This window comes from Danio rerio, chromosome 20 (genome assembly GCF_049306965.1).
Source record: "Danio rerio strain Tuebingen ecotype United States chromosome 20, GRCz12tu, whole genome shotgun sequence".
NCBI lineage: Eukaryota > Metazoa > Chordata > Actinopteri > Cypriniformes > Danionidae > Danio > Danio rerio.
In genome coordinates this window covers 31017501-31031820 of record NC_133195.1, presented here as the reverse complement: position 1 = coordinate 31031820, position 14320 = coordinate 31017501, and the positions used below count along the sequence as shown (strand labels likewise).

At 36.3% G+C, this 14320-nt stretch overlaps 1 protein-coding gene across 7 annotated transcripts in view; it reads left to right on the top strand.

The window, feature by feature from the left end:
* The window catches only part of ino80 (INO80 complex ATPase subunit), an 82874-nt gene that overhangs the window by 50465 nt on the left and 18089 nt on the right, over positions 1-14320 (top strand). For all 7 annotated transcript variants that reach the window (NM_001045119.1, XM_073932924.1, XM_073932923.1 and 4 more), the window contains exon 27: positions 7150-7277. In NM_001045119.1, coding sequence (NP_001038584.1) covers positions 7150-7277 — 128 coding nt within the window. The remainder of the gene's footprint in view (positions 1-7149; positions 7278-14320) is intronic.

Genomic DNA, 14320 nt, shown 5'->3' with positions numbered 1-14320 from the left:
AGAGGCGTTTTTAAAATTTAATAAGAGATGAATAATAACATGCCTCAATGCCTTCCAGAGTTTACCGCCAAAGGAAGTGACATCACTTGAAGCAAGTGGCATGCTTTTTCTATCAGGTTTTTTTTTTACAGAATGTTATGACTTTCATAACAAAAATAACGGAGTAGACAAGATTGCAGGGACAGACTATTTTTTTATGCAGATGTTTATTTTACTTAGTAAAATTAACACAAACGTTCAAAAAATTAGACTTATTTTACGATAATGGGGTTTATACACATAGACTTTGATTTCAGTCAGTTTGCCCCAGGGCTTCCGCTGAGTTTTCACCACGTACAAAATCGCTGCGTTTAAGATCTTTTTATTTTAAAAAAGCCTGGCTAAGATACTATATAAAGTAGGTATCAGACCAAACAATAAGCACTGCATTAAATTCTATTTCTCCATGCCATGTCTTAAAAATATGGAAATTAATTTAACCCCAGTATTTTCAAGCAAGTTTTGGCGCTAACCTGCAGCTAAAGACGGCACCTGCGTTTAAACGGTCTTTCTTCTCTACCAAATGGACGAGTAACTTTATTTAACTGATTGTATTTGAATTACAATACAATAGGATGCTGTAAAAAGAACCTTTTGAAATTGAAAATAGTCACAATAAGCTTTCACCAGAAGTTCATCATTGGCTGAAAAACAATAGCTATGCATATAGCCCATTGAAGCTGAATGTATGATTAAAGAGGTTAGAGACGGTCAAAATTTTCAAGACCAAATGTCTCTAAATACACAATAAAGACATTTTTAGACATAACTTTATCACATTTGTGTTATTATTCAAAACAGGTTCAAGTTTTTATTTGTATAAAATAATAGAAGGTTTAACTTAGAGATGCAAAATGTACCCATAATTTTAGAATCGCCCATAAATGTGTGTGTTTAGAAAAGGAAGATAAGTCTTCTGGGTTTTGAACAACATGGAATGAGCAAACGATGACAGCATTTATTTTGGACTGAAGTGCTTTCTACAAAGTTTAAAGGGCAGTGGTCACACAATGTTATTTTTAACCTCATTGACTTTCACTTTTCAAATGGACAAGGAGAGTTAAATCACTGTTAAAAGTTTAAGTTTCACAGAAGAATCATTGTAATTATTCCTCGGACGAATATCACATTTCAGTTCTGAGCTCATGCCCTTGTAAATCAGCATTGCGTCATTTATTTATTTGTGCAACTCTGCCCTGTTTTAAAGGTGCAGTAATTACTTTCACACAACTGAACGTCCTGATATGTCATAGAGTGGCAAAACAAATATTGTTTGTGTTGAGAACTAGCCTCACCCCTTGGCTCAATGCCTATGTTTAGGTAGTGGCAAGAGGATGTTACAAGGCGTCAGTAAACACTACAGTTTAAATTTAAAGGCACGGAGGGCATTAGAGTCCAGCGTTTGTGTTGTGGCCCACCAGAAGCCTAAAGCTGTGATCACATTAATGAAATTAGCAGGCAGTGGATGACCAGTTAAGCGGACAGGGGGTTAATGAGCTCGTCCGTTTTTTTAATAGGGTCACCCTCGGGTCAGGCCTCAGTTCTGGACGAGAGGGATTGGATTAGAGCAGAGGCTCCTGGAAGGCTACTTTTGAGGGGGGTTTTCACAAGCAGGTGTGTTGGATTGATAGTGTGTGGTACCTTTGAGCTCCCCTTGTTTGCACTCAAGTTGGAAGGCATCCTGAAAATACATAAAGCTGTTCTCTGTGAACTTTCATTCCAACGTTATCCACTCCGAAGTGTATTATCACTAGATCTAAATGATGAAGTCACTCAGTCCTTGTTAGTTTCCCCTGAAACTGGGAATGAGATAAGTTGTGTTTGTGAGCTGGTTTTAGATGAAGTAGCATGTCGAACATGTCGAGAATAAAAAAACTGAGTAATTGCAAAGTGTTCAGACTTGTGAAATAGGACGTGTGGGGGGATTTGATAAGACGGGAATGGAAACACCAGAGGAGACTCAGTGGTGCCAGTGTCGTTTAGTTGTGGGCACCGATGGGTCACATCATCCCCTCAGATCACCATCTTCATCCCGCAGCCTTTCAGGGGCTTCATAAAGGGGGATCTGGCAGCCCTTGGGCCTCATCCTTCTGACGCCAGACCAATTAGATTAGAGCTTCGTGGGGAAGAGCATCTTCTCCTCATCAAACCAGCCTTCTCTATGTCAGGAAACTGAAACCTCTTTTTTATGCTAAAGAAACCATTGCTGTTAACACTGTGGGATACGGCTGTTAAACATGTTCAAACATGCCTTGCTGCGATCATTCAAGCTGTCTTTAGTGGTCTGAAAGTAGTGTGGTATATTATCATAACGTGAAATCAGTTCTAGTAGATCTTTATTAGAGTGTGCAAGCTCAGCTGGAAAACACAAGAGCAGTTCTCTAGTGAAATTAAAGGTGTTATATGTAAGCTTTTGAAGCATAAAAACACAATTTTTGGAGATATTTAAGAAACATGCTAAGTGTACATACTTGTTTATCTGAAAAACAATGCTAAAGTCAGTTATTTGCTTTGAAAATGTTCATTATGGGCCGGAACGTCTGTCTTTGTTTTGGTCTCTTTAACACACTCAAGGCCAATTTAGCTAATTATATTTCAGCACCCCTGGGTTGCTATTGTGGAAAACCACGTATTTCATTCTTTCCTTTGTCAGAAAAGCTCTTAAAGTATGCATCCGTGAAATGCGACCTCTGGTAGACAGTGACAGCCTTCAAAATGAGACGCAGATTCAGAGTTCCACTTGAGGTGGTTATTAATTAGCAAATAATATAAATATTACAAACGTAAACATTAGGTGAGCAGGTAACACCGTAACCCTAAGTCCTAACAACACGCCACTTAACGAAATTTGCAATGATAATCAATTTGACTGCTTCCACCAGCTGAAACACGACAGAAATTTAAATGATTTAAAATTTCAGAAGCACAAAATAGCGCACTTACTGCACTCCAACGAAATGCTAAGGTTTATAATCTAACTATTACCTATTAAACCTCTTTATCATTAATATACGTATATGCTGAATAACTGATATGTGTTGGTTTGCAGTGAGTAACAGTTCTAAAGTTCAATTTCAAACGTTTATTTTATTTTCGAGATTTGAGGTTAACTATGTGCTGCTGCTTTCAGTAGTATGGCAATTAATGTCATGTAAAATAGCATTAAAAACACATTATTAGCATTTAACACAGAATAAAGCACATGAGGTGTACCTGAGGTAATCATTGTTATAGTTTTCTGTTGTTGCAAGAAATTTGAAAACCTAGTGTCGTTGCTTTTGTTTAGAACACATTTTAAATTAGCCTTAAATCATCCTTTAGGCTCTATAGTCAGGCACACTGCTGTTGGTGTCGTCAATCTGGCAACCTGCATTATTTAATAAACTTTCCTTAGTATGCACTTTCTTTTCATCAAAACATGCTGTAAATTTTCATGATTTTTTTATGGATTTAGTTTTAATTTTGTTTAAATCATCATTATCATGATTTTCGCAAAAACGTGACGTTATTTTAAAATATGTAGTATCATAGGTTTAGTGCATTTTAACAGTTTACATTCAAAAGCAGTAAATCTGTTATCAGACTTAAACTACTGTAATTTTATCAGTCTTAAAAGCATAATTATAAACAGGTAAATATTTGATCTGTTCAAAAAATAATTGAAACAGCATGTATTAGTATATAAAAAATAAATAAAAATTATATATATAATTTTTTACAGTCCTTGAAATATTTAAGTTTCTTTTTTTTTTTTGCTTGTTTTTTGTACATTGTAAATATTAAGTCAATAGAAATGCTTTAAGAAAACCTACATTTAATTAATCTGAACCTTTTAACCTTTCCATAACAATTTTAGATGTCAAAAATGCCTTTCAGAATGCTTGATGGATGTGGAATTCTTCTTCAAGTTTAGTAAATGAAGACAAATATTTAAAAATGCCTTACTTTATTTTTTCAGGTTTCGTTGCCAGATCATATAAAATATCTCTTTTAAAGGTTGGCCATAACAAATAATTAACAGTGTAGTGTGAGTTGTTGCCATTTACTTGTCACATGCTTTGTCTCAAGCATTCAAACTTACCATTCCATCCTCAGCAAACATATTGGTTTGATGTGATCTACTTTTTAATCTTTCAAGTAAGTGTATATAAAAACCCAACTATTTTAAGCATGCAGACTTGTTTGTTTTTCAAAAAAGTTGTTTTCGAATGTCAGTCAGGCCCAAAATGGGCCCCAGGTCTGATGTATACTCCCTGTTTTCCTTTATCTTCCCAGCAAACGTTCATCTTGAGCAAATAAGACCCATGTGCTCATTATCATGTCAACTATCAACACGGTGTGAATGAGATTCTTGAGTGTATGGGCTAATTTAAGCCATTCTTATCCACTTTTAAAAGGTTACACACACAGCCTGTGCAGGGTCATGGGGCTTCTAAGTCAGGGTTCAGCTATGGTTCACATTAGCATGGACATGATGTGGTAACAGCAGCGATGGTCATGCAGGCGGTGCGTTTGACATGCTTTTTGTCCTGTCTAAGGCTCAAACTCTCTCTGGGGATCTCTAGATTGCTCTGGCAGCAGGCTTACTTTGTGTGTGTATAATCACTTTCTGAGTGCCCATGACTAGCAGGGTCATTTAACTTCCCCCCCATGCGTCGACCTCAGGGTCAAGGGTTGAACCAGTCAACAATGGGAAGCCCGTGCTTCCTCTTTTGTAAGCACTGCTGGAGCGATCACACTGACAACCCATTGCCACTATGTTCTCTGTGAATCTCAGTCAAATGTGTTGATGTCTTAAATAAATGAGGTAGATTTGATGTTGGATAGAATTCATGAAAAAAAAAGCTGAAATGTTTTATTCACTGGTTGCTTTAACTGCAGCATCTACAACTTGATTAGCATCTATAAAAATCAAGCCAGCTTATTATAGTTACCCAAGACCAGTGTTGAGGAAAGTTACTCTGGAAAGTAGTGAATAACAATATTGAGTTACTCTCCTAAAAAGTAGAGTATACACTAGTTGTGTTACTTAGTTACTTTTTGTACTTTTTGTTATATTAATTTTAGGTTATTTTTGCTTTACTTTTACTTACCAAGCTAAGGCTTGACTGTTTTTTTTTTAAATAGAGGAGCAACTAACAACACACTGTATAACCTACATCTTTATTTACCTTAAAAACACATAAAAAACTTATAATGTAAGATAATGTTATCTTCTGAGAACTTCCTGATCTCAGAGCTCTATGCCATACAGTATATACAGAATAACGAAAGTTCAACTTTAAAGTTTAAGTACAAACCATTTTCAAGCACAATTCCTTTTCCTCCATGTATTCAAAATAATAAATGCATTCTAATTAATTCAGCAATTTACTTTTTAAAAAAGATAATGAATTAAACAAAAAAGTAACTTGTGTTACATATTTTGAAAAGTATCTCAGATATTATTACTTCCTTTTTTTAAGTAATAGGTTATTTTAATCATTACTTTAAAAAGTTATATTATTACGTAACTTCGTAACTACTTGTAATGCGTTACCCCAACACTGCCCAAGACGAAAACCATAAAATAAAAATAGTTTTTAACTTGAAACCAATTTTGTAGGAAAAATTAAATATGCAAATAGTAACAATAAATTAATTTTCATGCAGTTTAAATATAAACTAACGTAGCTAAATCATGGAAAAAACAAACAACTAACTACTCTAGACAAGAAAACTCTAGAAAATGACAGGAACTTTGTTTTTTTCGTGATTATTTGTAATTCTCATTTGTAAGTTACTTTGGATAAATGCATTGGAAAAATAACACAACCAATTAATAAAAGTGTACCTATAGTTAAAATAAAACAGAAAATGTAAAAAATAATATTAATAATGATGATTCAAACTATAGCTCTGATTAGGACATTTGCAGCTAATACAGAGTACTGATTCCTTGTCATGGTGATCAGCCAATACAGAGTACCGATTCTGATGCTTCAAACTTTATAATGCATAAAGCATATTTTCCCTCAAATTATGATGCTTAAGTGGAGTTTTCCCCCAACCTAAGAGCATAAATTAAGGACACTGCAGATAATCCCTTAAACATGTCTCTTATAACCAGTTAGGTGTGAACATGTCATAGTCAAAAACAGTAGATAGCAAAGATAAAAAAAAAACAACAACATGGTTTAAAGTTACTAATATTGCAATTTGGAAACACTGCAAATGATCAAAGAATGATTCAAAATACCTCAATCACGAAAAAGAGCGCATATTTGATGCATTAGAAGTTAAATTGCAAACCAATAAATGTCTTACTTCTTTACTAAACAGAAATAGGCCTATAAACTACTGTTTATTGTTAAAAAGTAAATTACAAGAAAATATTCATGTTAAAAAAAGCATTTTTTTAAATTATCTAGTATTTTCTGCCAGGTTTTAGTAAACCTGCTATATTGTCAAAAAACAGAACTTTCAGTTCTTATATGTAAAAAAGGCCTAAAGGACATGCAGGGTTATTCAAATATTTTTTGCTCATGTCCAACTAACACAAACACTTGTGATTGGATCATAAGACCGGCCAGATCAGCAAGTACTGATCCAGTCATTAACTGTGATTATTGGCCGATACCAATCTGTGGATGATCAATAGGAGCATCCCTAACTCAAACTATAAATACAAAGTGCAATAGTTGCTCAATATTAAAATAACACTGATACAACCAATACTTTAATCCAACTTGTTTTTTATTCTTTTAAATCAAAGCAAGATCCCTCTGATACAGCATCATCTTGAACTTAATTTATTAGTCAATATAAAAATAGCATACTGAAAAAAAGAGCTTCAGTATCTCTACAAAATGTACTGCAGAGAGTGGGATTTCTGTCATCGGTAAGCAAGGAGCAGGAAATGGAAAGCCCGGAGCGGGGCTGGAGTGGAGTGATTACAGAACGCTTTGAGCGGAGAAAAGGAAATTGCTGTCACTCCACAAGCTTATTCATTATAATTCTTTGCATTTTCTAATCAGCTTCTTTCCGACAGTATGGGATGCGGTTTTGATGTTGAGAGCTGACGCAGTATTTACTGTTTGGAAATGTTTTTTTCTCTTCTTTGTTCTTCAGACAAAGAGTCTCTGATCACAGACAGCGGGAAGCTTCACACTTTGGACTTGCTGCTGACTCGACTGAAGTCTCAGGGCCACCGAGTCCTCATCTACTCGCAGATGACCCGCATGATAGACCTTTTAGAGGTGAGCCTTTCCAGAAACTTCCACTGACATGACAGCCGTGCAAACATTATGCAACTATGTCATTATGACATGTTTTTTCCTTCAACCTCAAGCCTTTCCTTAATCTCCACAGAAATCTGGACTGAGGTCAAAGAGTACATGTTTTTGTTTATACGTTGGTTTCAGTTTGAGTGTTAAATCCTACAAAAGAAGAGATGTTGAAATTAAATCGAGCATTGTGAGAGGAAAAATAACGCTCCATATTGTTAACTGGACAAAGATAACTAGAGGAAACAATCACTTTTTCCAGAGGCACGCAGTTGTTTGCCACATGTTCAGCAGTCGGCCAAACACAGAGCTAAATGTAGAAGTCTCCAATAACATTGTCAACACAGGTCAGTTATAGTGCTTCACAACAGCGCAGTCTAGAAAAACCTCCTTAGAGTCAATAGTTATTTCTTCCCATTGATTTTAGCTAAAGTGTTTTTCATTGCGCTCTCTCGCAGGTCTGGTTACGTACACTTGACTTCCTTTATTTGTGAAGTGGTTGGTCTATTGAAAAAGTTATGCGGGGAAAATAAACATTGCATCAATCTATGGCTTCGGGTGGACATTAGTTTTGGCATTGGAATGTATATGCGAAACTCAATGGTTTATCTTTAAGTCAACATTACAAACTTAATTTGTTCCTATTTATTCTTCTGATCCAAATTGCTGATCTTATTGTGAACTGTTCTATTTAGCACATAATTTAAAAGAAAGCAATGCTTGGCTTTAGATTTTTTAAATAAGAATGTCTGAACTTGCCTTGCCTCTGAATTACTTCACTTCCCAGCTGCCGTCAGCTGTGGATTCAACATTGTTTTTAAGCCTAGCCAGTTTTTAATAGGTAACTCTTTGTCCACATTGACCTGCTTGTAACATTAACACCAAACTGATTAAACATCTTCCTTACGACTGCACGATGTTGGAAAAAATGGACATTGCGATATTTTGTTTTTCTGCCATATACATTTGCGATATAAGATGACCGAAGCAACTCTACATGTAAAGAATTTGTACATCTGCATAAAGCATAAAACAATTTGCAAGCATAGATGAATACAACAGAAAGATGCAAGAATTGTTTTGTGTTTTAAGTTTTTTTTGTGTAGTCTAAAGGCTGATTTATACTTCTGCGTTGAGTGATTGGTGTGACCCACGGCGCTTGCCTTGTGAGTAATTGTGCATTTATACTTCTGCGTGCTGTTTTTAATGTTCCTCTGTGATGGGTTTCTTCACGTGTCTTATGTTTTTTTTCTGAACGCTACCTTAATATACAAGTATCTAACTAAAACTCGCTCATTCAGAAGTGGAAACTGGCGGATGTGCAGCAACTTTAATTATAAGGTAAACACAAAACAAAAGTTTCTATCTGGAGCTCCTCCTCGGGACTTGACACTTGTAAACACTCACTTCATTGGGCTGGAAGGCTCAGCACCGCCCACGCTCATCACTGGTACCAAACTGACCAATCACAGAGCTTACACCATGTGCCGTTGAGACGTGTAGTTACATTTTTCAGCCATGGCAAGGGCTATGTGACCGCGCAAAGGCTGCGTTAGACCATACCCGTGCACTTGATGCACTTAAAAGTATTAATCAGCCTTAAGAACATGAGTTCAACATCAATCAAATAACATCATATTCTCTTCATTGTATGAATAATTCAATGCAATTAAAGCTTTGTTAAATCTCTAAACTTTAGAATTTCTTGGCTTAAATTCACTTGATATCTTAGTCACTGTTCCTTTAAAAAACATGTCCATATGAAAATCTTTGACTCTATTAAGGCTGATTTATACATCTGCTACAAGTGTACAATGTAACCCATGGTGACTGTCTTGCGTGTAGCTGTGCATTTATACTGTGTTGCTCTGCAATAACACTTCCATACACTAACTGGCAGTAGGTCTAAATGTTCCTCTGTGTCGAGTGTCTTTGCGATTGTTTTGTTTTTTCTAAACGCTACCTTAATGTACAAGTAGCTTAAACTCGCTAATTCGGAAGCGTGAACCAGTGGACGTGCAACAACTTTAATCATAAGGTAAACACAAAACAAAAGTTTTCATCTGTAGCTCCTTCACAGAACTCGACAAATATAAACCCTCATTTCTTCTGACTTGCAGCTCTCATCACCGCCCACATCCATCACAGCTACCCAACCAGACCAATCACAGAGCTTGCACTACATGTATTTGCGACGTGCAGCTACATTTTTCGAAAGGTGTGCGTCAGCCACTGTGTAGGGCTTTGCGACCGTGCACATACTGCACCAGAGCATACGTGTGCGCTTAACGCAGAAGCTTAAATCAGCCTTTAGGCTTCAAGTTTGCCATGACTCCACAAATCAATTTAATTCAATTCACTTTTTTAATTCAGCTTTATTTGTGTAGTGCTTTTACAATGTAGATTGTGTCAATGCAGCTTCACATAGAAAATCATAGTAAATTAAAACCGTGTAGTACAGTTTAGTTTAGCTCAGTTAAGTGTGGTTTAATAGTCACTACTGAGAGTCCAAACACTGAAGAGCAAATCCATCGACGCGCAGCTCTACAGATCCCAAACCAAGCCAGTGGCAACAGCGGCAAGAAAAAAAACTCACCAATCATATTCTGAAATGTTGTTCCTGGTCATTGTAATCACAACTCAACATTGCACATCCTATGATTTGACTATTGCAGATTAGCACATTTCGATATCGATGCTAAAGTGATAAATTGTGCAGCCTTCATCTTCCTAATAAATCTTAAAAGCATTTTCAAACAAGATAAAACTGTTTTTTAAATTGTCATTTTTTTTTTAAATATGGTCATTTAAAATTTAAAAACATTTTTGGCCATTATCCTTTGAACCGCAAGGTTTTAGCCGTTTTTAATCATATAAAATCTTATACATTTAGTATAATTACATATTAATGTTTAAATGCATCTTTTTTCAGAAATGTTGTTTAAAACATTATTCACTTTATGTAAATTTGATAGTTTTTTTTTTGATAAATATAAATAAAAGGAAAATGTAGCAAAATTTAGAACGCTAACGTACCTTTAACAGCCTTAAAAATGCTTTTGCTTTGTAAACCCCAGCAATGCATTCTCTTTGCGGAAGCCGAAGACTTGTCAAGCCATGTCTCTTTTGATACTGTGTCTCTCCAAGCAAACCCCTTGTATGTTTTGGCCAACTTTTTCTAATTTATTATGTTCACTAGCTGAACTCCAACTCTGGGTTCATTCTAGCATATTCCGGGCATCCTTCCTAAGTCTCAAACTAAATCATCTCATTCTCAACACTCCGCTAACCCAGAGTTATATTCTCAATAGTGTATTGCCATTTTAGATGCTCCTATTTGTTACTCACAGCTGCAGAGGAGCTTTGGATTTGTGATCTAATGTTACTTCAGTCTGGAACAAAGTCCTAATCAAAGGCGTTTAATGTCAAGGCTAACGCTAGCTTCATACGCTCCAGATGTGATTTTGGGAGGCCGTCCAGTGTAGTGGAGGCTTCAGTCTGGGTGGTGCAGGAGAGTGGGAGGTCATCTGGGAAATGTCTCTGCATACAGCTACACTAATGAGGGTGTGTTAAGAGGGACATGCTTCAAAACTAGTAATGCAGTTTTAATGAGAAGATTTAAGTGAAATAGACTCACTGGTTACATATCTTGCAAGATTTTCCATTTTCTTGTGGAACTCTTTTTCAGCTGTTATTGATGTAAGATGCTGATTTATGTAGGATGCCCACTAAAATGTCAATCTGTGATGATAAGAGCTTAATTATATATTATAATGATCTTGTCGAGGATATTAAGGACAATCGTGTGATGACATATTAAAAGACTCTAGATCTTTCAGTCCTCAAAGTACTCATTAAATGTAAATTCAGATTTTATACTTCTAGCATACTTATTAGGCGTGTGACAAGATGTCATTGGACGAGATTAAATCATGATGAGATTTCTCGTTGAGGTGAAAAGTCGTGTAAATTGCTTGGCCGAGTGTGACGTTGGCGTTCAACATAGGCTACAACTGCAGCCACATACATTATGGCTCGTAACCATGGAATATGATGGAATATCACTTCAAAAATGCTTAAAGTCATAATCATCATAAACACAAATGGAATTAAGACATGTGGAGTATTCCTATTTTAGTCGCATTATTGAAGTGCTGTACAGACATGTAAACACTGCAGTCAAACTATTACCGTCATGTACAGGTGGACGTTTAGTCTGCATTTTCAACAGGATAAGCCATACACACATGGTTGTTTGACTCTGTGCACCTTCTGAGTGAGTAAAGGACCACAGACACACATAGACAGACACACTTAACTTTTGGAGACTCGAGACACCCGCCTTCATCATCGCGGAACACGTTTATGCTGTCCGGGAAACGCAGTTTTTTTTTTTTTGCAAGCGATATCAAATTACATTTAAACCACTCTCTCCTATAATTTATTAATTCATATTCGCATGATCCCATCTAGTAGCATAGAGTGAGTTACAGGGGCATAAATGAAATCTTGCTGAACGAAAGCAAAACTAATTTTTTTAATAAATTAAATGAAAAACAGTCATGTAGTTTTTGGTAAGTGCAATTTTGTGGAAAGGAGTTTGATTTCCCATGTGAAACTGTACAGGGGAGAAGCCTGTCAGTAATTTAAAGCTAAATATAGTGTTTGCATGTCCTTTATGGCATAAATTCTTTAAAATAGATACCATTCATTTTATATTTCTTACAAAAGCACCCCAAATTGTTTTGCGTTTATGATTAATTTTTCAGTTGAATAAAAAAATCTATTTTTCATTCATATATTAGCAAATATTTTACTAATATTTAAAATGATAGAAAAGCTTTTCCATTCACATTGGCTATTTGCAAAATATTTAGCAGTTTTTGCATGCCCTTAACTCCATAGAATTAATTAAAATAGAAGTAAAATAACATTAATTACAAGTTGATTTAAAAAAACACCCAAATTCTTTAGCAATTTTTTATTTCAGTTGAATAAAAGATGATTTCTTAAAAATAATGTAAAAATCTTACCTCGTCTCGTGGAGTAAACGTCTCGTCACACCCCTAATACTTATACTTACACTAACATTGTATACTATAGCTACTATTATAAACTAATTAGCTTTTTATATATGTTTTTACTGAAAATAAATAATATTTTAGTTTTATCACAGCAAGAAGGTCATTGTTTCGATTCCCCACTGGGTCAGTTGGCATTTCTGTGTGGAGTTTGCATGTTCTCCCCGTATTCGCGCAAGTTTCATCCGGGTGCGCCAGTTTCCCCCACAGTCCAAAGACATGCGGTACAGGTGAATTGAATAAACTAAATTGACTGTAGTGTATGAGTGAATGAGTGTGTATGGGCTACGCTAATAACGTCGTACACCCTCAATTTCCTGTTTGGTTCTCTTGAAATTCTAGAAACATCTAGTAAGATGCTTTAATATTTTGGGTGTTTTATTAGTGTGTTTTATCACTTTGTGTGAACCTTAAAAACATGATAAAACAGTGCTGCTGCTTGTTCACACGATCATGACCAGAAGATCACAAGGTGGACTGTGACATGATAAAATCTCTACTGCTTTGGTACTCCGTCACGTTCATCTCTCATCAGCAATTGCTTCAGTGATCTTGTTTTGCCAAACTCCACTTTATATTATCATAATAATAAGGGCGTACTCTCACTAGGCACGGTTGCCTTGAACCGTGCCAAAGCGCGGTTGTCCCCCCTCCCCTCTCCTCTGACGGCCTGCACTCACATTGCATCTTTACATTCTAAGCCCGAGCAAGCTTATGTCATCGATGATGCGACTGCTCTGTTTTACAGGAAGTGAAGCGCTCTGACTCAGCACTGTGGACATTGCTTTAGTTATATTGTTTTTGTCGTTTGGGATGCAGTGACAAATAATCAAATATTTTGCTGAACATATCCACAACTTTTGACGCTCATAAATTATCATAAAAGCCCTCGTGCTGCATTTATTTGGAGGTTTGCTGAAGGTGCAGCGAGGGGTTTGCATCTTGAAACAGTCTCTTAAAAGTGAAGTCGCGCCTTTAGTTTCGGGCTCAGGTGCACTTTGCCTTCACACTATAGGCATACCACACCTGAGACCAACCGAACCGCACTCTGGCACACCTCTTGCAACTAAACTGGACCTGAGCCCAATTCGGAGCATTCACACTATTCAAAAAAACTGGGAAATGCGCCTGGGCACAGTTCAGATAACCTAGTGTGAGTAAGCCTAAAGTCTAGAACACTTTGGCTCATTCATTAAGATTAGATTAGATTAGATTAGATTCAACTTTATTGTCATTACACATGTACAAGTACAATGCAACGAAATGCAGTTTAGGTCTAACCAGCAGTGCAATAGCAGCAAGTGCAGGATACAGGAATAAGTTATAAAGTGCAGTTATAGAAAACTATGGTGATATTTACAGATGGATGTACTATGAACATTATATACAGGTTGGATAAGCTATGAACAGATTTACAATATATGAATATATGTGCAGGTTGCTATTAATAATCAGTAGTGTGCAGATAGATAAACATGATTACAAGTGTATATGTAACAATATATGAATATATGTACAGGTTGCTATTAATAATCAGTAGTATGCAGATAAATAAGCATGATTACAAGTGTATATGTATAGTGGGTGTGTACATAATTACAAATGCCCATATGCAGTGGGTACGTACAATTCAATAAGTAAACAGCTCAATGTGGTGCAGTGAATGTGCAAATTATAAATGTGCAAATGTTAAACAGTGCAGTTATTGCGAGGAGTTTAAGTTAGAGGAGAGTGGGGGGTGTATTGGGGGGGCAAAAGAGTCCGTGTGGGGCAGAGTTCAGGAGGGAGACAGCTCTGGGGAAAAAGCTGTTCCTCAGTCTGCTGGTTTTTGTCCTGGGGAGCCTGAAGCGCCTGCCGGAGGGCAGGAGAGAAAACTGTCTGTGAGCAGGGTGAAAGGTGTCCTTCAGAATACTGCGTGCTCGGCGCAAACAGTGT